At 40.4% G+C, this 26,238-nt stretch overlaps 1 protein-coding gene and 1 long non-coding RNA gene across 3 annotated transcripts in view; both read left to right on the top strand.

Annotated features, from left to right (window-relative positions):
• The window catches only part of CROT (carnitine O-octanoyltransferase), a 28,865-nt gene extending 4,392 nt beyond the window's left edge, over nt 1-24,473 (top strand). For both annotated transcript variants that reach the window (XM_084784389.1, XM_084784388.1), the window contains exons 3-17: nt 2,930-3,054; nt 4,501-4,682; nt 4,922-5,046; nt 9,294-9,402; nt 12,501-12,594; nt 13,518-13,643; nt 15,070-15,171; nt 17,173-17,256; nt 17,338-17,445; nt 17,673-17,803; nt 20,981-21,104; nt 21,886-21,964; nt 22,051-22,144; nt 22,428-22,547; nt 23,503-24,473. In XM_084784389.1, coding sequence (XP_084640515.1) covers nt 2,930-3,054; nt 4,501-4,682; nt 4,922-5,046; nt 9,294-9,402; nt 12,501-12,594; nt 13,518-13,643; nt 15,070-15,171; nt 17,173-17,256; nt 17,338-17,445; nt 17,673-17,803; nt 20,981-21,104; nt 21,886-21,964; nt 22,051-22,144; nt 22,428-22,547; nt 23,503-23,623 — 1,724 coding nt within the window. In that variant the 3' untranslated portion in view covers nt 23,624-24,473. The remainder of the gene's footprint in view (nt 1-2,929; nt 3,055-4,500; nt 4,683-4,921; nt 5,047-9,293; nt 9,403-12,500; nt 12,595-13,517; nt 13,644-15,069; nt 15,172-17,172; nt 17,257-17,337; nt 17,446-17,672; nt 17,804-20,980; nt 21,105-21,885; nt 21,965-22,050; nt 22,145-22,427; nt 22,548-23,502) is intronic.
• LOC311598874 lies at nt 15,193-15,753 on the top strand. The gene is made up of 2 exons (XR_014779686.1): nt 15,193-15,576; nt 15,623-15,753. It is a non-coding gene; the product is annotated as an uncharacterized lncRNA (long non-coding RNA).
• Nucleotides 24,474-26,238: the final 1,765 nt, after the last annotated feature.

Raw genomic sequence — 26,238 nt, 5'->3', positions numbered from 1 at the left:
TCCTAAGCACTTGAATAAGTGAACACACATGGATACAGTAAGGCATTATAAATCGGGTCAGTTTTATTCCCTCTTTAAAAAGTGCTTTGCGGAGCTGTCTTTCCCCATTCTTCCCTTTCTGCCTCTGTCTCCCCCCTCTTTTCTCAATGAGGGGGGACTTGTGTGAGCTTGCTACATAGCTGCTGTGCAGGGCGCTCATTTGCCAGCATTCACTTCTCTCCTGCGTTCTCTCTTTCTTAGTCTACTTTCTTACATTGCTTCGCCCTTGTAGGTGCCCTCAAAAGAATATTTGGCAAGGCAAAAAGAGCTAAATGCTTTTACTTGATTGTTTAGCTGAGTGTACAATTCTGAATTGGGTTTGCTTGAAGAATTTTGAAGGCCTTGTTTGGGCCTTACGGGAATTATAGTGCCATTCTGATTTTGGGGTCCCTCCCACTAAAGATCATAGTGCCTCCTATCTCATCTCCTTCTCAACTTCATGTACCTTTTAAAGTTATTTAACTAATGCACAGATTCCTTTAGTGCTGTCTGTATGAGTATGTGTCTCCCAGTAGGGCATGGGGAGCCAACTAGATGCTACACCCTTAAACAAAGGTAGCTCTCCATCCGCAGCTTCTCCTCCACCAGGGGTGAAGCTGTGGGAGCTACTCCCCGCTGCGTGCTGGAATTCACTCTCTCGATCTTGTTGCTGAGTTCATGAGTGCGTCAGCGATGCCCTGTCCAGAAGACAGCATCTCACAGCACTCCTTTCTACGCTCCTGCGCTGGTACTCACTCCAGCTCCTCTTTCTTGGTTCCTGAATCTTGGTGCGGGAATTGAGAGAGATGTCCTATCTACAGCTGAACACTCAGTCACTCACTCTTACACTTCAAACAGTAGTGAGTGCATGCGTAAACTGCTACCCACTACAGTAAGATGCTTCTCTAACCAAGGTAGGAAACAGCACAAATCTATGAATATAGTTAGAAGTAACTGTGACAATATGATTATTTTGGAGACCATCAGTAGGTTCTCTTCCCTAGGGCTTAAAATTTATCAATGGCTTTTAATTATATTCACAGGATGAGGCATAAATTTTGTCTCCTGGGATATAAAGCGGGTGGTTGTTACCCCATAAACAGTCTTGCCTCTATTGCAACAGTGGTTACAATGTTGCCTCATAGCTTGATAGTGTAGCACACAAATCCCAACACTGGCTACGCTATTGATGTCTTTTATTCTTCATCAGACTACATGGCCCCTTCCTGCAATATGCAAGCTAGACAGCAGCAGGAGGAGAGTTTCCTGGTCAGTTCATTGATTTCTCTGTGCCCTGCAGCCAAAATGTGTGCTGTTCTTAGTAATAAGATCATATTATCTAGTCATTGTGAGCAATAAAAAAAACCAATGGTAATAGCCTGTGTTGTTTTGGGTGCCTCTCTGACCAGTAATTCACTGGGAGGAAACTCGCACCTTGAGCTGAGCTTTTCATTTAATAGCCAAGGTTTAAGAAATCAGAGCACATGGTACCTTCAGACACGAAGGGAAAACGAAGGGAACAGCATCGTACACTCATGTATGGCACCTTTGGTCAAACGCCCCCTTTTAAAATGTACGTTTGCTTGGGTTTCAAGTTAGTGAGGGTTCACAAATCCTTCGTTTTGGTTAACCCACTGGTCTATGCCTCCTTCCTTCTACCCCATACCATCCTACTTAAACCCTTCACTCCAGTGTTCCTTCCACACCCCAGCACACCATGTGTGTTCTATCCTTGTATTTTTTTTACTTAGATTGCAAAACCATAGGTTCCTACATGGTTTCCTCGTGCGTACTTCAGTTGGTTACTTCCTCCCTTGGTCTCTTATCCTGTGCACCTAACTCCATTTGAGTGACTCAGACTGGTTTCCATTTCTGTTACTTTTCTTCTTTAATCCCCCCTTTAGCACTTTATAACCCTAATTTCCATTACACCCTGAATCACTGAGATCCCTTAGGTTCTTTCTGACCCTGTAAAGATCGTGACTCGTCATTGGGGTCATCAAAGCAGCAAAACCCCCACAACAATCCCAAGGTGCATGCCGATTAGCTGCCTTTTAACACAGTGCCCTGTGTCTCGGTGAGGAGGGTGTCGCACTGCCTCTCTCGTGCTAGCCTCATTGCTGTCACTTCCACCTCGTTTGCCCCCTCACCTTTGTTCAGTTTCTTGAGCTCCAAGACTTTAGGTGTCAGGTGTAGGACGGATCGAATTTGTGCTTTTTCTTATGCCCCTTCAGTCAATCAAACCCTGGTCCTCATGCTAAAAAGTAGCTATCACCTCAGCCCTGCTTTTCAAATGCCTTCTTTTTCTTTCTTTCTTTTTTTTTTTCTACTTTCATCTGAGAATACTACTTTATTTTAAATTCACGGATTATTGACTGCTTTTTGAGTATTCATGTTATTTATTATCTGAGTACAGCTATTTTTATATTGGATTTTATATCGTTCTAGATAAGATTTTAAAGGGACAAATATGAAACAAAATGAATATATTAATTTGATTTCTAACAAACTTTAGAAACTTTTTTTAAGTAGCAAAGTATTTTGCCGTTAGCCATCCTAAATACATATTACATTGCATATGTAGGTGTCATGGTTCTAATTTGAACATTAATGGAAAAATGCTTTGCTTTCTTCTATTTGTGGTTAAATGGGACTTACTTTCTATTGCAGTAATAGCTACATACTGGCTTCACCTCTTGAACTATCATCTAGAATAATTTGGAGATAATCTCAGATTATTCTGACTGCTTTGTACAATATCTATTGTTTTATTTCTTCTTGGAAAAATAATATTTTGCATTGTAGTTTTCATGTTGCAAACTGAAACCTTATTGTGTGCTAGTCATGCTTAGATTTGTATAAAAATGATTGATATAGAGACACTTATTTCTAAATAATCCTTTTTTTATAGTAAAACCATTTGCAAATGAAGAAGAATATAAGAAAACTGAAGAAATAGTTCAAAAGTTTCAATATGGAGTTGGTAAACAGTTACATCAGAAATTACTTGAAAAGGCTAAAGGAAAAAGAAACTGGGTATTTATTTTATATGCTTAAAATTGAAAACTTGATATTTAAAGGAGAATTTAAAATGTACATCTTTTTTTATTTAACTAATTTATTCAGATTACATCTCACTTTTTATCCCCTCACTTGTATCTCCCATTCTCCCCTCCCTCCCTATAAAATGTAGATCTCTTTTGTGTTTAAATTACTGCTATAAAATGCTTGGAGTCATTGTAATTATGGTCACAAAAGAATGATTTACTTAATTGCAAAGCATTTATTTTATAAGTGAGCTTTTTTCTTACCTAAGAATGTGTTAAAATGCAGGTTTCCTGGAATCAGTAATTTTTGACTCAATAAGTCCATAAAGGGCCCAGAAAGCCTTATTTTAATTCCTCTGAGTGGTATATGTTTTGGCTAATACTGGTGATAGGACCCAGGGCTATGCATGCTCAGCAGGCTCTCTACCACTGGCCATATAATCACCAGTCCATGCAGCTCTGGTGCAGGGGATCCATAGACTGTGTTCACTTTCCAGGCCACTAGGTGGCATAAGCGTATCTAAACCGAGCATGTGAGACGTGGGAAGTAGGTGGCCTCACTGAGACTGAAGGAGAAGCATTCTTTCCTGACTCCTTTAGCTCAACCATTTTTCCAGGACATGAGTTACAGGGTAACTTTTCATAATTAGGAAGCATTGCTTTAGTTGAAAAGTAATCATGGTACCTTACAACTTTAAAGAGAAAAAGGTCAGATTTTTTTTTCATGAGGCATTGACCCTGATGATGAAAATAGTAACACTGCCTGCTTCCAGATTCCTTTATTCCTAATTTTGAGATTTTAATTAAAATGAGGGTAAAGGTAAAAGAAGTTGTTGTTCCGCTTGTATTTGATTACTCGGGTTGTTTTCTGGGTTACTAACTACAGTTTGTACCATCAATTAAAAACAAACAAACCAAAAAACAAAAAACAACTCCAGGTAATCTGATACTATCTACATACTTAGGTAAGACACTCAGTTACTTGCTGTGAAATGGGGCGCATAAAAAGGACTGTCAGAGAAAAGTAAAAATTACTTAGAAGCACACTGAAGGGCCTTGTATTTCTAACTAGAAGTTCATTCAGGGTTTTGTTCGTCTTGTTTTGTTTTGCTGAAGGAACATTATACACAGCTTAATCACTGTCTCATTAAAAGATGCTTCAGTGAATGTCTGTTATGCTCTAGGAATCACATCAGTACCTTGTTGGTAATAGGGAGGGTTGGAAAGTAGGATTTGTTAGTGGGGTTAAACCAACTAATGTTTATGAGTGTATAGTTCCAAAAGTGAGAAGGAGGAAGGAAGGGAAGTTATCACAGTAACATTGTAATTACCTGTGATGACTTAAAATGTGGAACCGACGTAGCATGCTCTCTTTACTTGCTAGCAGTTGCATACTCAAATATCTTGAAGAACAAATCATCTTAATTTCTTTTAGCTGGAAGAATGGTGGCTCAATGTTGTCTACCTAGATGTGCGTATACCGTCCCAACTGAACGTGAACTTTGTGGGTCCTTCTCCCCACTTTGAGCACTACTGGCCTGCCAAGGAAGGCACTCAGTTAGAAAGAGGAAGTATAATTCTTTGGCATAACTTGAACTTCTGGCAGCAGCTAAGAAGGTAAGAGTGCTAAGGACCCTGGCATAGGGGCTGAGCCATGAAGTTACGGGCACTAAGGGTCCTTGCATGTGCTGGGCTGTGAACATAAGCGCACTAAGGGCCTGGCACAGGCTGAGCCGTGGGCTTGCCTGATGCTGTCGCTCCAGCTCAATTACTTGGGGGGGGGGAGAATAATAGTTTTCATGGCTTGATAGCAAGTTTTATCCATGACTTTTTAATTAAAATGCTTTTTTTACTAGGGAAAAATTTCCTGTACATAAATCTGGAAATGCTCCTCTAGACATGCACCAATTCCGAATGTTGTTTTCTACTTGCAAGATTCCGGGAATTACTAGAGATTCGATTGTGAATTGTTTTAAGACTGGTAAGTCAAAACATTGGACATAGTTGGGAGTTTTTGTTTTGTTTATTTGTTTTCTTTTTTTGAAAGGCATTGACATTTGGGTAGTTTTGCTGTGATTTCTAAGATACTATTTTAAACAGTTAGCTTTTCATAACTTCAACAGAGACTTCCTATGAAACTATCTTTCTCCCATTACTAGTTCAGTGCTGTTCGTGATGAGTTTAGCTTGTAGCTACGTGTAATCCAAGGCATCATTTCCTTCACCAGAACCTTTATTTCTACTCCTCAGCAAAGTCTTTTCCTACAGACATGGCCCAGACCCTGCTGGGTCAGAACTCCATTACCTGGGATGTTGCGGTTTCCTCTATGATTTGGAGCACCTACATCCATCAGTGGTCCACTTGGGCTGCTTTTGTATCCACATTGTAATACACCATCTTATGGACCTGCTGTTCTGTACAGCTGTGCTCTTCCTTCTCCTGTGGACCTGTAATATCTTGCTACAATTGCCAATTTATTATTGTACTAAAGACAGGACTGTTTCTTGCCTTGTTCTAAGTGAACTCCTTTTTTCCCCTGAAGGAATTATATTTCCATTTATTTGCATTAAGGCAAGATTAGTTCTGCTTGTTTCTGATGCCTTGCTTCCATAAGTACTTGTACCTTCCCCTTCTCAGGAAAAAAATGACAAAGTATATTAACGAACTCCTCTGTTTTACCTCATGAAGCAAGGACTTGAGAGTTCCTCACTTTGCCTCCTCCTTGGAGCGAAAGTAAATCCCTTAGCCAAATCTATATCTCTCTCTGAGTAAATGGAGAGAATCTGCAGGCAGAATCGACGTTTACTTAAGCTGCCCAAACTGTTTTACCTCTGTCCTCCTAAGACTGGAGCAGGTGGGAATAGTACCTTGTTACTTTTCTAACTTGTGTGAAAATGCCTTGAGTATGGTTTTATGCCACATGGGGAAAGTAAAGTCAATTATTTTGCTGTGGTAACTTTGTACAAGGTGAGGGAAAGATGGCATTCTTTTTATCCTTCCTGCTCTGTATGTCGCATGTCTTGTTCTTTTTGTTTAGCTTTCTTTCCCATGCACAGAAAAGATTCAGGTCGAGTATCCTAAGATAATTAAGCCGTCTATTTGCTGACAATTACTTCATAAAAACTCACATAACCAGAATGATCAGCCTATCTATGGTAGGGAGAATAATAGTCCTATAAAGATGCCACATCCCAATCTCTGGTGAGGAGGAGTTAAGGTTGTTGGCCTGGAGGAGATGAGGTAATGCTGAACTAATTACATGGATCAAAGAATTACACGGGTTCTTAGAAGAAAAACAGGTGGCAGCACAGGCAGGTTGTGGTCTTCCCTTGCTGGCTTTGAAGCTGGAAGAAGGGGAGCTGAGGAAGGAAACAGACCCTCTCTAGAGCCTTCAGAAGGAACAGAGCCCACTGTCCTTCTGCCATGGAAAAGCATACTTTAGATTTATCCTTCACACACCTAAGATGATATGTTTGTGGTGTTTCAAGTCACTCATGGCAATTTTTTCAGCAGCCATAAAATATTCACCCAAATATTTGCCCAGTCTGTTTTCTTGTATAGCACAGCTCTGTACTTCACATTCCATTTTTAATGTAGATGATTAAGACGCTGGGGTGTAGCTCAGTGGTAGAGCACTTGTCTCGCACATATGAAGCCCTGAGCTCAACCCACGTGGCCACGGACAAAACAAACCTTAAGACAACCCTGAGTTTGTATGTGTTAGAGCCTACTTTCTGTTTGTTCATTTCCTTCTCCACTGCCTTACCAGCTTTTTGTTTTAGTAGGATGCTCCAATCTGTGTTATCTTTTATACTAAAAGAAAAAAAATAACTCTTTTTTTTTCCTGCAAGTGTCACATCATGGTCAAAACCAGTATGACGCATGAAGGTGCAAGCCTGTAATGTGAGACAGGTTGGGAGTCCAAGGCAAGCCGGGGGTGCATAATAGAACCTGCCTCAAAAACAGCCAAGCAACCAGCCTTATATCTATGTTGCTTGTTCTCGCTTGAACTATTATTACCTACTAGCTGATGTGGTTACGCTAATTCTCTCCACTGATCCCATTCCTGTAGCCCTTCTTAAAGTACTGCTCAAATCATACAACCCCTGTCCTGTGAAAAGCCTTCCATTAGCTTCCTTTCCATCATACTTAACCCTGAAAGCCCTTTCTGAGTCCCAGATGGTCCAGCTCAGCCTGACCTATCCCTCTGTACCCAGTCTCTATTGATGCGTCACTGTCCTTTTTTGCATTTAGCAATCAGTTGGCTTTCGTCCTAGTATCTTTACAGTTTCCATTCCCTCTGTCTGGTCCTCTCTCTGCAGATTTCCCGTGGCTCATTTTCTCATTTCATTCAGATCTCTTTTCACATTTCCCTGTAAGTTTATTTTGAGGTACCACACACTTGTTATACACTCTTCCAACTATTTTTTTGATTAAATAGACATCAGGTTTATTCTCTTATTTTCCTTTCATGCCCTATGTTTTGGAAACGATGCCGGGGAATCTGTGGTAAATGTGAAAGGATCTGGGGATGTTTGAAGGAGTCAGAGAGAAGAAATGGCTTGGAAAATCCTCAGGAGCTAAAATATTTACCTCCCCAATACTGAAGAAGTAGGGTATAAAAGCAGTAATGGCATTACCAAGAGATAGTCTTTCCTCATAGTAGATAAATAGATGTCAAGAAATCATGTGCATTGAATAAATTCCAACCCATAAACTTTGTTCCAGTGGTACTGTGTGTCTCATCTTTCATCCCTTTGCACTTTCCTGTCCTAGAGACAAGGAGCAAGGACATAGACTGGGAAAATTCCTGCCCTTGATGCTCAGGCATATAATGATTTTCTCTACAGAAACATTTCATTGGGGAATCATTGCTAGATAGTGCTGCAGTTAAACCATCCCCCGTTCAAGTACTAAATTCTCAGGCCCAGCATTTTAACCCTCCTCTACTTTGTGACTAGATGAGAAATTGGGAAGGTTCAGGGTCCTATAGCTGTAGTTGGCAATTAAATTATCCAATGAGAAATTAACTTTCAAGTAATCTCAAGGAGGCTGAATGAAGATGATGCTCCAACATTATAGAGAGTTTTGGGAGAATGCTCAGGTAGCAAACTGTCTCTGTCATCTTCTCCTTTGGGAAGCTTCTAACCTGCACTTCCTGTATACTCAGGTAATTAATTTTATTCCTTCTGAAGTCTCTGATGGGGTTAAAGACCAGATAGTTTAGTTTTACAGTTAAGCTTAGTTGTTTAAGGGTTAAGATGTTTTTAGGTCTAGATTAAGATGTTTTAAATTGATAGAGATGAGATATGATAGGTACTGATTTACATTCAGAATTTTAGATGCACCAAGATAGGAATGCTGCCAAATACAAATAGCCAAAACACTAAGGATAACATTTATATGATTCCTGATTGTGTCATGGTTCTTCTTGCTGTAGGCAGTTTATTGTATATATGTGTAATAATATAAAGGTATATGTAAAAAAATTTTAAAAATCTCAAAGAGAAACTTTTTCTCTCAAGTGGTTCTTCCAGGATTCCTCAGACCCCCTTCTTTCTTTCCCATTCTCTCAACTACAACTTAAAAACTCTCATAGCACTCTGGTGTTTCTCACCATACACAAATACTTGAAACTTAAGGAGCTGAAGATTCACATGGGCAAATTTCAAGAGCTCTGTATTTATAGCCTAGTAAGAGAGATTCTGTTAATGTATGGTATCTTCCTTGAGGTTGTAGCGATCACACTTGGTCTCAGGCGTGACAGGCAAGCAATCTACCACTGAGCTACAACTATAGCTGTGCGGTTTTTCTTAAATTGTGTTTTCAGATAAATATAAACATAAAAGTTGTATATTGTACATATTAAAGGACTACCATATGATGTCAGTACATTTCTATATTGTAAAGTCAAGTAAAGTGTGCCCGTCTCCTCAAGCATCTGTCACTCTTTATGGTGGGCTGAAAGTTCTTCTGTCCATCTTTTGGAATACACAGTCCACGGCTGTGTGTCTGCTTACCTTGCTGCGAACGAGCACACCAGGTTTTATTTTCTGATCGTAGCTTCCTGCTCAGGGACCGTCTCCTCATCCTCCCCTCTTCCGTGAGCACTTTGTCCAGGTGATACACTTTATGTATCACATATGATCTGATAAATATTGGAGGAATGGTATTCTCTTAGCTGAACATAGCTGCACTAAGTCGTGTGTTCTCTGTGTCCTCTTCCAGAGAGTGAAGGGCAGTCTCCTACCCACATCGCCGTGCTGTGCCGAGGCCGAGCGTTTGTCTTTGATGCACTGCATGAAGGGTGCTTGCTCACCCCACCAGAGCTTCTCAGGTCTTTAAACTACCTTTTAAAGAAATTATGCATCTCTAATCAATTAATTTTGTTCTTTGAAATTCTTTTACACATATAGAATGTATTTTTATTCTTCTGCCCTTGCTTTCACTTCTCTCTTTGCATCCCTAACATCTCTTCTTTTCCTATACAACTCGCTTTCCCACATTCATAACTATTTGATTTGTTGTGACTCACGGAGTTTGACCAGGACTGTCTCATCACAGGTCAGCAGAGGACACACAAGTAAAGACCCTGAGACTGTATTGCTTGGGAGTGTTTCTGGGACCTTCCCCAACAGCAGCTCCTATGGAAGTATCCACACCTCTCACTAGGACTTTTAGTTAGTGACCTGTTGCTTCTAGAGCCAGCATTATGTAGCTTGTGGGGTATCTCTCTTCAAATTTGTTTTTGTGTTTTTAATTTGGATACAAGGTAGTAGACTTCCATGGCTTTTTCATACCTGCTTTTAAAAAATAGCTATATCTTTTGAAATTAAGACACAAGTGTGTTATCTTCCCCCTTCCCTTTTCTCTCTCTCTGACCTCTTCCCATGCGTACCCACACTCCCTTGCTCTCTTTTAAATCTATGGCCTCTATTTCTTTAATTGTTCACACGTGCACACACATGCATATGTACACACACATGTGCATGCACTCACACACACAGCCAATATCATGTGGTCAGCCCTGAAATTATTTGCATACCTGTTTTGTTTTAGTTAACCGGCCCTCTCGTGTCCCCTGCATTCCTGTTTAAACCTTCGTGGTCATTCCAGCAGGAGGGTCAGGATTTAAGGCATTCAGGATCATGCTGGCCTTAGCCAGCTCCTGATGTACTTGAGCTGTCTGAGGAGACCCTCAGACCACTGTGTTAGGTCCCTTAGGCCTCAAGCTTCTGCTTGGGTTTTTAAAAATAGGTGTTGAGAACTTTCTTTAAAATGACACTAAGTTATAAAATAAGAGTTTCATACATGCTTTTCTTAAAAGAAGTTAATTTTTCAATTTTACTTGGAAAAATGAAAATATTATATATACTATCAATCCCATCTCCCTACTCTATCCAGAATTAATTACTATTATTAGTTTAGTGTGTCCCATCCTTCCAGATCAATTGAAGTAAATTTACTTGCACTGTTTACTATTATTATGTGCCTTTTTACGGTATTACACAAAGTTTCAAAGCATAAAGAGACCCAGTCACCTGGGTCTCAACAGCTTAGCTCCTAACTGCAGTTATGAATATCATCACATTTTCAACTATATCTTATTTTTATTGGCTTATAAAGAATTGGGTTTCATTTTGATAGTTTTCAAGCACAATTAGCTTTTGCTTCTCTTTCCCAATCTTTCTTTTTCATTCCCCATTCTACAAAGTGAGTCCAGGACAGCCAAGGCTACACAGAGAAACCCTGTCTCCAAAAACAAACAAACAAACAAAAAACAAACAAACAAACCAAACAACAACAATATACATCACCACACAGGTGATTACTCAAAATAGAGTGATGAAATAGGCTACTGGGAAAACCGTTATACAAGACTTAGGTGTCTGAGTTATACTCAGAGGACTTGGCAAGTCACGGGCTGTGATTCAGGAACTGCCGTGGGCAAGGACAGGTGCCCAACATGGTTTTATAAATAAGCAGGCTGGCTGGTGTATGAATGCTGTAGTGCTCTGTACATGAGAGCGCCATCTTGGATTGGTGTTTTCTGCACAGGATAGGACGAGGCTGACTTGCCCTTCTGCTTATCAAAGCCAACCCTTAATTAGATAAACAGCCTTTAATTTGAATGTTATCCAGCTTATTAAACCTTTCCACATGAGCTTTATTTTTGTATTCTTTAATTTTTTTTTAATCCTCTGAAGTAAGCAGGGAGAGAGGCAAGGCAAGCTCTCTCATAGATGCAGGTGGTTTGATGAAGAAATCATGTATTTACAGAATACTATCAGTTTGAAAACAGAGCTGGATGGTGGTAGCGCACACCTTTAATCTCAGCACTTGGGAGGCAGAGGCAGGTGGATCTTTTGAGTTTGAAGCGAGCATGGTCTACAGAGTGAGTTCCAGGACAGCCAGGACTATGTAGAGAGACCCCATCTCAAAAAAGCAAGAGAGAGAGAGAGAGACAGAGAGAGAGAGAGACAGAGAGAAATTTTTGTTGCGGGTAAATTGTTTCTGCATTAGTGTTAAAATACAAATAAACAGAAGAGACTGTGCCCATCATTTCTGAATGATGAAATCACAAATAAAGAATGCAACTGCCGCTGTTTATTAACCATTTATTTAGCAACAGTAATCTTTTGTGTAATCCCTGGATATTTTAAAGTTGTAGCTTCTTATCACGTGATATGAAAAAGAAGGGCAAAAACTAAAGCTCTGTTGATTGTTGACTAATGAAAGTGTCTTCACATGCAAACCCTATTATTCACCTACTATATGTTTAAAGATAGATGAAACACTTTCTCCTCACCCAGTGGAATCTTTAAACAACATGAGCTTCTTCCCGCCCCCCTTATTTAGTCTTTTTTTGAGAAATGAGGTATTGTCCAGACTGTCCTGGAATTACAGTCCCTGTGCCACCATACATAGCTAAGTCTTTAAAGTAATATTGTCAGCGCTAATACAATGATACTTTATTAAACCATTCAAAATTGGCTACGTGATACTTCCTTTCTGGATAAAACAAATAATAATTGAGCATACAGTAAGTTCTCTGGTTTTATATATGTGCACACAACTTTTAATTACAAGTACATAGTAGCTGTAAGATTACCAAAGTACTTTTTCAGGTTCTCCCATTGAGAAGGTATTTATTTATCTGAACCCTGGAAATATACATTTCAATGTTTAAATTATATCATTTAAGTTTACTTTTAAATATATTATATTGTCCAATATACTTTTGTTATAAACAGAATACATAATCACTATATATATATATATATATATATATATATATATATATATACACACATACACACACATATTTGGTGTGTGTGTGTGTGTGTGTGTGTGTGTGTGTGTACAGGCTTCTGTAGCTCCTATGGGTCCTGTCCATGCTCTTTTTGAGTATGTTTTTCTTTAATTTTCTATAAGACAACTGACGCATATTCACAAGAAATGCTGCAGTGAACCTGCTGGACCCAGTATAGCAGCGTTAACTAGTGAGGAGCGAACGCGATGGGCAAAGGTAATAATTTATGCTGTTCTTTTTGTATGCTTATTTTATTTTTTGTTTTTATTCTTTGAGAATTTTAAATAGTATATTTATATCATATTCTTTCTCATCCCTCAACTCCGCCCAGATTCTCTTCCCCCTTTCCACCTGCCCAACTTTATGGGTTTTTTCTCTCTTAAAAATGAAAACAAGGGGCTAGAGAGATGGCTCAGGGGTTAAGAACACTGACTGCTCTCCCAGAGGACCTGGGTTCAATTCCCAGCACCCGCATGGCAGCTCACAACTGTCTGTAATTCCTGTTCCAGAGAATCAGACTCCTTCATATAGACATGAGCAGTCAAAACACCAGTGTACATAAAATAAAAGTAAGTCCATTATACAAAAATTAAAAAGCCACCAACAACAGAGTCACATTTGTGTTTGCCAACTACTTCTGAGCACGAGGCCTGCATGGAGTGTGGTTGACCCACTCCATTGGAGACAATGGATTTCCCTCTCCCAGAAGTTAACCTTGGTGCATAGCTTGGTTGAGGTGGGCCTTTGTGCCCCCTTCCCCGCCATCATGCTGGGACTTTGGTCTGGCTTGAGCCTGTGCAGGTCTTGTGCATGCTGCCACAGTCTCTGTGAGCTCGTATGTGCATCTGCTTTGATGTATCTGGAAATTGCTGTTTCCTTAAAATTGTTCAGTATCTCTGGCTCTTACAGAGTTTCTGCCTCCTCTTCTGCACAGACCCGAGCCTTGAGGGGAGGGTGATAGAGACGTCCATTCAGGGCCGAGCATTGCCGAGGCTCTCCCTCTGTACACTGTCTTGTCATTGATCTGTGATAGTTACAGTCTTTTGCTGCTCTTAATAAACCTTTTCTAACAAACCCTTGACATTTTCTAGATTTTTTATATTTAAGTTGTAATATTTAATAATCTCATTGCCCTTTAGGCAAGAGAATATCTGATTGGTCTTGATCCGGAGAACTTGACTTTATTAGAAAAAATTCAAACCAGTTTATTTGTGTATTCTATGGAAGACACCAGTCCATATGTAACTCCAGAAGATTACTCCCAGGTAACTGTCCTGTTATGTTATCTTCTTACCCAGGGCTCTGGGGGACTCTTATTATCTGTTGAACATGAGAAGCCTTTTTCTTTTTTTAATCAGAGTCTTAGAATTTTTCTCATCTAGGAACTGCATTATGTATCAAATTGAAACCCATACATTGTGAATAGTGCTCTGTAAATACTTGATGTTTAAGTCTGTTTAGATGTATTTTGAACCTTGTTTATAGAAGTGTGACTATTATCTGCATACATGTTAGTGTTTTCTAACCTTTTCTATCAATTACACACATAGAATATTTGTATGGTACACGGAGGCAACTTACCTTGTCTCCACAGCTGATATAAGACTCTGCCTATAGCCCACACCAGTGAACCTGCACCAATTGGGGTGGGGGTCTATCTTAAGAATTTTATCACCCTTGCAAGTAATCGGTCATATCATTCAGTTTTATTGCATACACTGACTGTTTAAGTCCATTTAAGTACAAATGTGGCTTATTTATATTTCTTTATTTTCCAACCCTAGATAATGCTTTTACCTCCTGAGAAACATAGTCGCCATATTACTAAAGTCTTGTCTTTTGGAAGAATTTGTTATTTCATATTACATTCATCAGTATTAGATTATAGGGGAGGAAAATCCAGTGGTAAAAACCTTGTAGTTAAAAAAAAACAAAAACAAATTTTTAGCTATATTTTAGAGAGGAGGGAATACTTGAAGTGCCATGTAAGGAATAGTTGAGTGTTATTCTAACCATAGTCTATACTTGGAAACACACAGAGTGTAGCTCACTATAGTTAATACATACACACACACACACACACACACACACACACACGCGCGCGCGCGCACACACACGCACATGCAGGCATGCACACACACACGCACGTGCGCGCGCACACACACGCACATGCACATGCACATGCAGGCATGCACACACACACATGCACACACACACATGCACACACATTTAATTGAACTCTCATAAAACAGTGACTATGTTTACTATCTGTCATGTACTCTACTATTTCTACTTTGCTTTATTGTGTGTAAGGAATATTATTCTGCTGTGAATTGTATCATGGCTCATTAGTATGCCAAGACCTATAGTTTGAAAAAAATTGTCTAAGTAGCATATGAGTTGTTAAGATATTTTACTTTTAACTCATTCTGCTTTTAATTATATGTATGTTCTGGGAACATTAATGAATAATGCATTAACATTTTATTTTCTGGTTAGATTTTCATGTCTTGAGATTTGAGAAATAGCTGAAGCCAGACCCAGAATTATTATCTGTTGAATCTTAACAAAACTACCACTTTATTAAATTTGGTTATTTAAAAATAAAAAGTAAAATGATATGTAATCTTAAGCCTACTAATAAACCAATGTCAAAACATTTTTAATTTGGAAAAATAAAATGTCTTATAGATTTTCGAAATGCTTCTTGGTGGAGATCCAGGAGTACGCTGGGGTGACAAATCCTATAATTTGGTTTCCTTTGCTAATGGAATATTTGGCTGTTGTTGTGATGTGAGTATGTTGTTTAAAAGGGTGCTAACCCTCCTCTTTAATTTATTACATTAACTCGAGAGTAATAAACTACAAATACTTGTATCATACTGTGGTGTACTGTAAGTAAACACCTCTTTAGTTTTATGTTGTTATAATGAAAAGTTTTGGTCTGAATTGTCCATGAAAACAGAACATAGGTTAACTTCTTCTGTTGTAGGCCAATAGTTTGGAGCATGTCTGCAGAAAGTATTTTGAATGTCATTTTTGTGTGAAGTAAATTCTTAAAACTTATGGTTATCAAGTAGTTCTCCCCAGGGAAGAGCACACCAACTGTCTTTTCAGTAACAAATGGTCATCCCTGAAACATACAAGTGACATTATATAGACTAAGTAGGTTATAGTTAGAAATACATATATATGTATGTATGTGGATGTATACGTATATACATACATACATATATATGTGCAGATATCAGCCGTTAATTAAAAAGAGGCCCTGAATTTCAAAGAAAGAAAGGAAAGGCATATGGGAAGATTTGGAAGGAGGAAAGAGAAGAGGAAATGATGTAATTATAATCTGAAAAGGAAAGGAAAAAAGACCAGTGAAGAAATTGAAAACCTATTTTCTTGCTAAAATTCACATCCTAACTTGAAAGATACCATCTGGGGTTATATACTTGTTATTTGTTTAGCATAAGGACTACATAGCTGTTTTCCTAAAATGATTGGATGTTTGGATCACTAGACTATGAATAATAAAAGGTCTAAAGATTGCTACCATTTTACCATTCTAAAAACAAAACAAAAACGAGTGCTTTCCTTGTCCCTCCTTTTTCGTTTCCCATGGACTTGACCAGCTCTGTCCTCCATTTGTAAGGAAAAGAAACAAAAGAAAAATGCAAAGCCTCAGGCTTGCAGTGGGCATTTGTCTGTTTCAGGGGTGTGTGGATCAGATTGAACAAAGGCTTTGTGTGTATTCCCGGCAAGAGGTCTACACTGCATTACATCCCCGATCTAGTCAGTGGCTTTATTGATCATAACTTACTCAGTTTTGTCTGATGAAATTTCCTCTGGTGTTAGCTTAAAAAGATGTTGGTGTAGTTATATTCTTAGATGTGGATAACACAGATATAGAGTGTCTAAATATTTTCACTATAAAGATAGTTCCTTGTTTTTGCTATGGGGCTGTTTTTCAGGTGGACTGCCTGATGTGGTTATCGCACTTACAGCTTTAGGGTCACTGTAGCTCTCCTAGCTGTGTGACTCCAATAACAAACATGTCAGGAAATAACCAACCTGTTCCAGTAGCTCCAGAAAAGGTCCTGAAGTACTTCTCATTGTCTGTTATTGGCTTGTGTGAGACACAGTCCTTAGGACTATGTGTGCTCTCAATAGTCTGGCCTAGGCCAGTTGGAGTCTCATGGGCAGAATTGTCTCCATCAGCTTCATACAGAGGGATATGGTGCCTAAAGAATGGTGAAGTTGCTTATCCCAGAGGTAGGTGGAGATAAAGGAACACAGCCCATCTCTCCCACAGTTGCTTAACATTTCCAGCTATTTCTGCAATATCTAAGCATGTATGTGGGTCTGTACCCAGTGGTACTGCTTTCTAGCACTTAGTGGTTGTCTCTCAGCTAAAGGTGTTCGTGCTCATCTTAATTGCCATAGTCTAGCGTTCTCACCTGTTTACTACACTGTTCTTATAATTCCAGAATATTCTCACATGACACAGGGTGCACCTTCTCCAACTCCCAGCAACTTCTCTAGATTGTGTTTACTGTTACACATCCAAAATTCCAAGAGTGCTCCTATGTGCTTTCAGCTTTGAACACTTGTGTTCATTTTTCCCTTGTCCGGAAAAGAAGCGGATCTTATTTGGTAGGACAGAATTGTATCATTAGGAAGCCAACTACTGGAAGGTGGGCATGCCTTAGTCATTAAAAGTGAAGAAAGGAAAAAAAATGTCAGGTCATATTTTAATTGATACAAACGCCACGGAATCTTGTGTTCCCATTTCAGCATGCTCCTTATGATGCAATGGTTATGGTGAACGTTGCCCATTATGTTGATGAGAGACTCTTAGAAACTGAAGGAAGATGGAAGGTATGTCAGAACAGGCCCAGCATCTTTTTCTGCTAGTGTTGTTTTTCCCCCGCAGATATATTTAAAGTCTTCTCTTTTCAGGGTTCAGAAAAAGTCCGGGATATACCACTTCCAGAGGAGCTGGTTTTCACTGTGGATGAGAAAATACTAAATGATGTCTACCAAGCCAAAGCGCAGCACCTCAAAGGGGTAAGCTCAGTATTCCTTGTACATTAGTAATGTGTTCTCTGCCAGCTGCCATGGATGAAGAGGTGGCTACTACCCAAGCAGGCATCACAAAACATTTTAAAAGTATAACCTCAATACTTTTAATTCTTTATGTCTGATTATTAATGCAAATAATAATTTCATTCGCTTTGAACTTTCAGTTTGAGCTTTCCGTGGTTTTTTACTGCTCTTGTTTAATTTTCTGTTAGGTGTCTGATGTACAGATAGCATCATATGCTTTCACACCTTTTGGCAAAAAGCTCACTAAGAAGGAAGCACTTCACCCTGATACGTTTATTCAGCTTGCACTTCAGCTCGCCTATTACAGACTTCATGGACGGTAAACCATTTCTTCTCCTTGTTCATACCTCATTTCCTAGGGTGTGTGTTTCACAGGCCCATTGCTTCCTAACTCCGTCGTGGGTTCTCTCACCTTTCCTTTTCTTTGGGGGTCTCATCAGTTTAGTAGAACCCCGTCCGTGATAGTTGTGTGCGTTTATCCCATTGATTCCTTGTCACAACCGTTTGGTATTCTGAAGGATCCACTTTCTAAGAACGCTTTACCATGTGAAAGCATTGTGCACATTGCTGCCTTGTAAACAGTCCCTACTGTTCTGTAGAATGTCATTTTCCCTCTTCAGCACATCCTTTGACCCACACAGTTACATTTTGATCCAGTATAGTTTCTTTTTCTTTTGGTGCTTATCAGCAAAATCAAACAAATCCAAAGCAGTGACGATTTTCCTATTTTCTTCTAAGCTTTTAAAGCTGTTAGTTCTCACTGTAGGTCTTTCTTCACACCATGTAAGGAAAGAGTCTATATGTTAGGATTCTTCACGGAGTCAGTCTATTTTGTGTAGGCCTGGGCAGTTAAGGGATGACCCTAGCCTGGAAATGGCCTTAACATGGTTACAGAGGCAGTGAGGTCCCATCCTGAAACAGCAAGTTGTTGCTGTGATTCCATGTCAGGACACATTCTTGCAAAAGGAGGCAAACGACATGTCCAAGTCCAGACAAATTCTAAAGGCCCAAAGACAGGAGCTCCAGTGTCCAAGGGCAGGAAAAGACAGATGCTCCAGCTCCTATGGTGATATTTTCTATCCTCTGAGTGGAGCCTGATTCCACCTGTGCTCTCAATACATGAGGTGATGCCCCCAACCCATAGCAAGGGCAAACTTTCTCCTGCACACAGCCACTAATGTCATCTGAAAACACCCTCGCCTTCTGGGCATGTGCTCTTCCAAGGATGTTAGTACATGAAATTAATTAGCATGGGGCCATGCCTTTTCCAGTGGAGATCCATGCTCGGTGGCACTGTGGGAGACACTGTGCTTTCCCTGGTTGCATGGGCTTTGTACCACTTTTAAAACTCAGTTGGCCTGCATGCCTACCTTTTTTTTTTTTTTAATTAAAGGCTTTGTTATAAATTTGTAAGCTGAAAAGGTGATTTGTTAAATATTGCCCTTCTTTACAGGATTATTCTTTCTATTTTGGATTTCTTAAAATTGTGTGTAAATTTTAGAATGAATTTTTCCACTTTTACAAAAAAACAATATTGAGATTTGCATGTAGTTTTTAAGCTACTTTTAGTTGTACTGCCACCTAGAATGTAGATTTAAGTCTTCACTTTTTTTTTCACCAGTATTTACTTTTGAGTGTCCAGTCCTATTCAGTTCTTTACTTTTAATCTTGATAATTTTACTTTTCTTAAGTGGACTGGTTTTCTAAATTTCTGTTCATCACAAATGTGAAGAAGAAATATAGTTGATTTTTTTTCTGTTGATTTTATACCCTCAGATGTCATGGTATTAGCTCTCACCAAATTTTGGGGGAAAGTTCAAGACAGAGTTTCTCTGTGTAGCGTTGGCTGTCCTGGAGCTCACTCTGTAGACCAGACTTGCCTCGAACTCACAGAGATCTGGTTGCTTCTGCCTCCCGAGTGCTGGGATTAAAGGCATGCGCCGCTGCTGCCACCACCACCATCACCACCTGGCTGCTCTCACCATTTTTTCAAGCAAACTTTTTTTGGGGTTTTCTAGATATGAAGTCAGCTGCTCTTTGACGAGTGGTGGTTTTCTTTATTTCCAGCTTGGGTGCTTTCCTTTCTTTCTCATGATGTGTGGTGCAGATGGAGGTGGAAAAGTAGATATCCTCTCCTCCTTGTGTTAGCTGGATTTTCATATATACCCTTATGATGCTGAGGAGCAGGCCTTTCGAGTACACACTGTTTTCAAATGCTTTTCTGTATGGACTGAGTGACATGGATGGGCCTCTTTGTGACCTTGGCCGCTCCCATCCTGTCTGTGTCACCCTGGCTACCACAGACACCATGGAATGCCTTGTTCAGTGTCTTTGCCTTACTAGTAACTTCCTGCTCAATTCTGCAGTCTTTCTGTTCATGAATCTTAAGAAATATCAAATTCCTTAAGAGAAGAAAATAGCAATAAACAACTTCTCTAACTCAAACTATTTTTATCTTCTCTCCATATGTTGGTCTGTAAGCCCTGGCTTTCTTGACAAGTTGGCAAAGCTGTGAGCAACCTTAAAAAAAAAACCCCACTTTTCTTACTTCTGTAAGATTGGCTTGCTGCACACTGACTCATTACAACCAGCATTGTAGATGTCAGACAGCATGCCTGTGTGAGCGTCCACATGTCACACTTGGTTGGTCTGTCTTTATATATTTAAGCATAAAAATTTTATTCCTTGTCTTCCTTCTATTGCATTTCACTTAATGAAGAAAGTGGGTCATTTCTGTGTACTTTTGGTGGTTTCCTGAATCCCCTGTGTTCTCTAGTGTGAGGCTCTGTCTCTTCACTCTCTGTGTAGCCCACTCCATAGGGCCATTCCCACCATGGTAGTTGGCTTTTTCAGAGCAAGGAAGTAAAAAAGAGAACTCTCTTCGTACCCTAAGAGCCCTTTACTTGTGCTGTATTCCCTGGAGGTCACTAACTCCAGTCCACACTCAGCATGTGCCAAAGCATGACTAGCAGGAAGCACAGGCCACTGGGGCCGTCTGGGAGAACGCCTAGCATAGCCTGTGATGCATACAACCTGAACACAGCTGAGCCTTTGAAAACAGCGTATGGTAGCTGTGGTGGTGGCGCACCTGTAATCCCAGCTCAGGGGGTGGGGCGGGGGTGGGAGGGTGGGGGGGGGGGTGGGGGGTGGGCAGTGGCAGGTGGATCGCTGTGAGTTTGAGGCCAGCCTGGTTTACAAAGCAAGTTCCAGGACAGCCACGGCTACACAGAGAAAACCTGTCTCAAAAACAAAACTAAAAGAGAGGAAGGAAGGAAGGAAGGAAGGAAGGAAGGAAGGAAGGAAGGAAGGAAGGAAAAGAAAATAGCCTATATTATCAGACTGTTTTCTTTCTTTTGGTTTTGAAAACAGCCTTTGTTGAAAGTCTCAATTCTGGACTGATTTGTAGGCTTAGTCTGTGATCAGAAAATTGCTTTACTATGTAACTGTATTTGAAACATTAGACCATTTTCTTATGGTACTCTTAAAATTGTTTTAGCCCTGGTTCCTGCTATGAAACAGCTATGACAAGATATTTTTACCATGGCCGAACAGAGACTGTGCGATCCTGTACTGTAGAGGCCATCAGGTGGTGCCAATCCATGGAGGACCCCGCTACCAGTGTGAGTATTGGAAAGAAAAAATGCACAGGATTGGCCTTGAGTTAGTTTGCTTCTGTTCCCTGGTTCATTTTAACGCATTTTCCCCCTTAAGTTTGCCAAGTATTAATTTGCCACTGAAGTATGTACCCAGGCAGAATAGGCAGCAGATCTGAAAAGCCCATTTGTGTCATTTTCTAAGGCAGAAGTCTTCAGCACCGAGTTTTTCAGCATTGTTGCTCTCCCTCTAGACCAACATCAGTACAGTGCAGAGCTTTCCACACCTTTAGCAGGAGGCTTTCCATCATGTAGCTGGATGTCTAGTTCTTTGAAGTTACTAGGACCAGAGGTGGTGAATGTGTTTTCTTTTGAATGTTTTTAAGTATTTAGACAACAGTGTGTTTCTTCCCTGTTATTTTGAATTTTTGTCTGTTTAATTTGTAGAGACATAATTTACACAGGGGTTATTTTTGCAGTTATGTTTTAATTTTGAGATTCCAATTGGCTTACTAATATTATAAGTATCTCAGAGCAGTTACAGCACTGTTCTTTCCAATTCTAGGAAGGAAGAAAACAAAACAAAACAAAACCCCAATGCTTTTGGGGCAGGAAAGGCAATGGGATTAAGGAAAGGCAGATGTATAACCCTGAGTTCTACCCAGGAATCTTCTCTCTTATTCCCCGTTATCCCAATTCTAACACAATGAGTCTAGTTGCCTTTTTTGATGTTTATTTAGGTTTTAAACAGTTATTGACTTGATTTACATATTTGTTTTCAAAATTACTGTTTTCATTCTTGACACAGCTCCTCGAACGGCAGCAAAAGATGTTACAAGCTTTTGCGAAGCATAATAAAATGATGAAAGATTGTTCAAATGGAAAAGGTACTTAAGCTTGAATTGTTCTTGTTAAAAAAAAATCTTTCATTGGAAGCTCTTTTTCTGACTTCAGGTTTGGGATTTCATTGCAGGATTTGACCGTCACCTTTTAGGTCTCTTGCTCATAGCAAAAGAGGAAGGTCTCCCTGTCCCAGAGCTGTTTGAGGACCCACTCTTTTCCAGAAGGTAACCTGGGGGAGTGGTCCATCATGGGCACCGTGGGGGTCTCTCTGGGCTAGTGGTCCATCATAGGCACCACATGGTTCTCTCTGGGGGAGTGTGGTCCATCATGGGCACCACATGGTTCTCTCTGGAGGAGTGGTCCATCATGGGTACCACGTGGTTCTCTCTGGTGGTGTGGTCCGTCATGGGCACCACATGGGTTTTTTTTGTTTGTTTGATTTTTGTTTGGTTGTTAAAGAAATGCAGCATCTGCAGTCTAATAACATCTTTTCTTTGTTCCACACAGTGGAGGAGGCGGCAATTTTGTTCTCTCAACAAGTCTGGTTGGTTACTTACGAGTGCAGGGAGTTGTGGTTCCCATGGTCCACCATGGGTACGGGTTTTTCTACCATATCAGAGATGACAGGTGAGCCCACTCCCCTTGATTCCCAGGGTAGAGTAAGAACTGTGACACATGCATTCAGTAGTGTTCCACACGGTGACTTGACTCATGTTTCCTGTCCTTTACTACAGAAGTAGACCCTCTGTCACCTGGGTATTTAACATGCATTGATATTTCTCTACTCTGCTCTTGAGATTCTTGTAAAATCACTCTATGGGGACATTTGTGTGGACATTTCAGGATGTTTCAATTGCCATGTCATCATCTGTGAAACCTGCACATTTAAAAAAATACAAGATATTTTTGGCAAGTTAGGATTCATAACAGTATGTGTCTCTTCATATGCGTGTGTCTCCTCTGCAGACTGGAGTCAGGCTTAGGGCACTTCATGTGAGGTGCAGAAACTGGGTAATAGTATATGTAGACATTGGCATTTCAGTTGCCAGGATTTTGTTTCCATGCATTTCCTTCTGGATAACTGCATTAGCTGCTTTGTTGTTGTATGATGTGTGCACAGTTAGTCATATAAATGACACTTGTCACTGTTGGCCACTGAAAGCCTGGATTGTATAGCACAGTAGGATTCAGTTTGTGCACACTGATATACTAATTAAAACTTACACAACAAGTTACACATGGATCTTGAAATTTTTTCACAAAAGAGTTCAAGGATCAAAATAATAATTGAGTGTAGATAAACATCTTTACATATTCCCTGAGAAACAATAGGTTCTGTTGACACCCAGTCACCTGAGGCTGCTTGTGGCCTAATTGTCCTAGGGTTTGTCTAATCCATTAAGGCAAGGATTCCAATGCATTGTGTAAGCGTATGTAACTGGGGCTTTGTCTTCTTGTGTCAAGTTATATATACCTAACATCATCAAGAATCCACATTTTATGTGTGAGCAGCCAGATGGAACATCCACATTTCAACCTAAAACCTATGGCGTTGACCATTTGTGTGTTGTGTATTTCGCAGGTTTGTGGTGGCGTGTTCAGCCTGGAGATCATGTCCGGAGACTGATGCAGAAAAGCTAGTTCGGATGACTTTTCATGCTTTCCACGATATGATGCAGCTGATGAACACTGCTCATCTTTAGAGAGATTTCAGAAACTTGGTACGGAGAGTAGGATCGTGGTACTACGCAGGACGAATGTTGACTTAATGGAAACTTGTTAAATGTAGGATTAGTACATGCTCTCTAGGTTCAATCTGCCTTAGAAGACAGAGACATCTTAAAGCCTCCTGTGTTGCAGCGACAATGCAAAATCAGACTGAGTGAATCCAGAACTATGCAGTGTTTAACATAAGCCTCAACAATGCAAATTTGTATATTTTAACAATGCAAATCCTACCCTAATGTTAAAATATCTTTGTTGGCACATGTATAGGTTGCAAGTCCTCTGTGGACATAATGATAGAGTCTACTTTCTAAGCACTTTAATATTTTCTTATCGCCAGAGGGTAAAAAGCACATGGTTAGATGCTAATTTCCCTGACATCAGTGCCTTCCACACCCAGCACAGAACACAAGCCTATTTATTAGGCTTTGTGGGAAAAACACTACTATTCCGTAGTGATCTAAAATAGCTCCTTTGAACAGACAAAAGAATCAAGTTGTATTGGAAATTTTTACACTAACACAGAAAACAATCTTAGCAAAACTCATTAAGATACATTTAACTCATTTTGTGACTAAAATTAAGGCACTTCCATTTAAACCTAATTGTTAGAGCTGGTGACTTTCAAAGGGTTAAATGTCAAATGTGGCTCTCAGGACTTCACAGTGGTTTCACATCACTGTTCCAGTTTGTGGCTTATATTCTCAAAGAATAAATGTCCAGAATCCTGTAGCTTCTCAGCTTATGTTGGGGGGTGATATTCCTGTTTGTTTTCTTTGCATTTTCTCATGTCAGCTAAATATTATGTAATAAACCACTTACAACTTAGTGTCTGTGTTGAAGAGATGGCTCAGAGATTAAGAGTACTGGCGGCTCTCCAGAGGACCCAGGTTCAGTTCTGTGTGGATGGCAACCCTGAAACACTTGGAAAAGTCAGATGTGTGTAGTGCATCCTTTGAAGTGAATGTGAGACCTTTCCAATCATCAAGAAAGAAAAGGGGAAATCCTCCCTTTGGAAGGGGATCTCACATCTTGTAGTGTGTGCCCAGGGTGCTACAGATGGAAGCCATCTTTGGAAACGAAGTATTTTGGACTGGTTTAGAGGTCCTCTCTGAGATTACAGATAGTACTGGCTTGCGTTAGCTACCTGTGACTCCCAACCTGGCACGGCAGAATGTGAGAAGTCGGAGATAGGGCACTTGTCATCTGAGACCAAGGATATGATCAGCAGTTGACAGAACTGGCCGGGGTTAGGACTGGAGAAAGGTGTCCCACTTCCCTCACTGTGCTGCCATCTGTGCCCCGCCTGCAGGTGCCTGCTCAGGGAGAATTAAACAACTCAGTAGCTCCAGCTGTTGCCCTGACAGAAATGCAGAGCTTTAGAAAGGAGGGTGTTCCCACAGCTGTTATTTTATATTTTGTTTTGATATGGGGGCGCATTTTGTTTGTTTGTTTGTTTGTTTTTGAAATGGGGGTCTCTCTGTGTAGTCCTAGCTATCCAGGAATTCACATATGTAGACTAGGCTGGCCTTGAACTCATGGGGGTCCACCTACCTCTGCCTCCTGAGTACTGAGGTTAAAGGCATGTACCATCACAGCTTGCTCCAAAGCAGTCTTCCTCAGCTCTAGCCAAGCCCCGCTGTTAGAAGGCCAGTACCACGAATGGAGCACAGAACCACAGTTCTTTCTTGCAGGATATCTGGTCAAACTGTGAACCCTGAGACTGTCTTCTTTACTGTGTTCTTTTCTAGTTGTGGTATGGCTCATCCCTAGCACACACCTTTAATTAAGAGTTTTCTGTTTGAATGTTGTAGACAGGATTAAATAAAGCCAACCATAGGCCATGATGCTAAGCAAGCAACCAGCTGACAGTGAGTGACCATAGGAGAGAACCATAGAGACTGAGAGGATGCACAGGGCATAGAAGGGAGGGACATTAAGTTTGAGGGCGTTTTGCGATGGTGTGGGAAAGGAGGCTACCCTTTTCCTTCTGGGATGCTGGCTGAGGAGGATGGTCTGCTGGGTGCTTTCTCTGCCTCTCTGAGCTAGCAAGTTTTCACCCCAGCCTCTGGCTCCTGAATCTTTATTGGTAAAATTAAAAAGATTGAGATTTTGTTAAAAACAACAGTTCATGCTGCTGCTGCTGCTGCTGCTGCTGCTGCTGCTGCTGCTGCTGCTGCTGCTGCTGCTGTACCTTAAGTATCTAACTGATAGGGTAAGAAGAACATGGTTTCCACTACTTCTCTGACTGTAGGGGTGTCTGAGGAGCCATAACCAGCTTTACAGCTCCCACCTCTCTTATTTCTTGATGCCTGCTACAACTGAAGGAGTCAAAGGTGGAAGAAAGCCCTAGCTCCCACCACCACTCTGCCAACACACTGGCCCGACAGGGCTGAGTGGAACAGGGCCCATATCAGCCATAGCCCTGCTCCTGGATGTACGCTGCCACGTCAGAGACGAACCCCACAGTGCCTCCTGCTACATGCACAGTTCTTGCTGCATCTCCACCATGCATTTCAACAAACTGTACTGTCAGGACGGACAAGCACTGCTGGGGGCGGGGTGCAGTGTTTCTTGTCACCGCCACATTCCA

The sequence above is a fragment of the Acomys minous genome (assembly GCF_964271855.1).
Source record: "Acomys minous genome assembly, chromosome: 6".
In the NCBI taxonomy this organism is placed as follows: Eukaryota; Metazoa; Chordata; class Mammalia; order Rodentia; family Muridae; genus Acomys; species Acomys minous.
The sequence above is the reverse complement of the archived record's forward strand: the minus strand, read 5'-3'. Positions and strand labels throughout refer to the sequence as shown.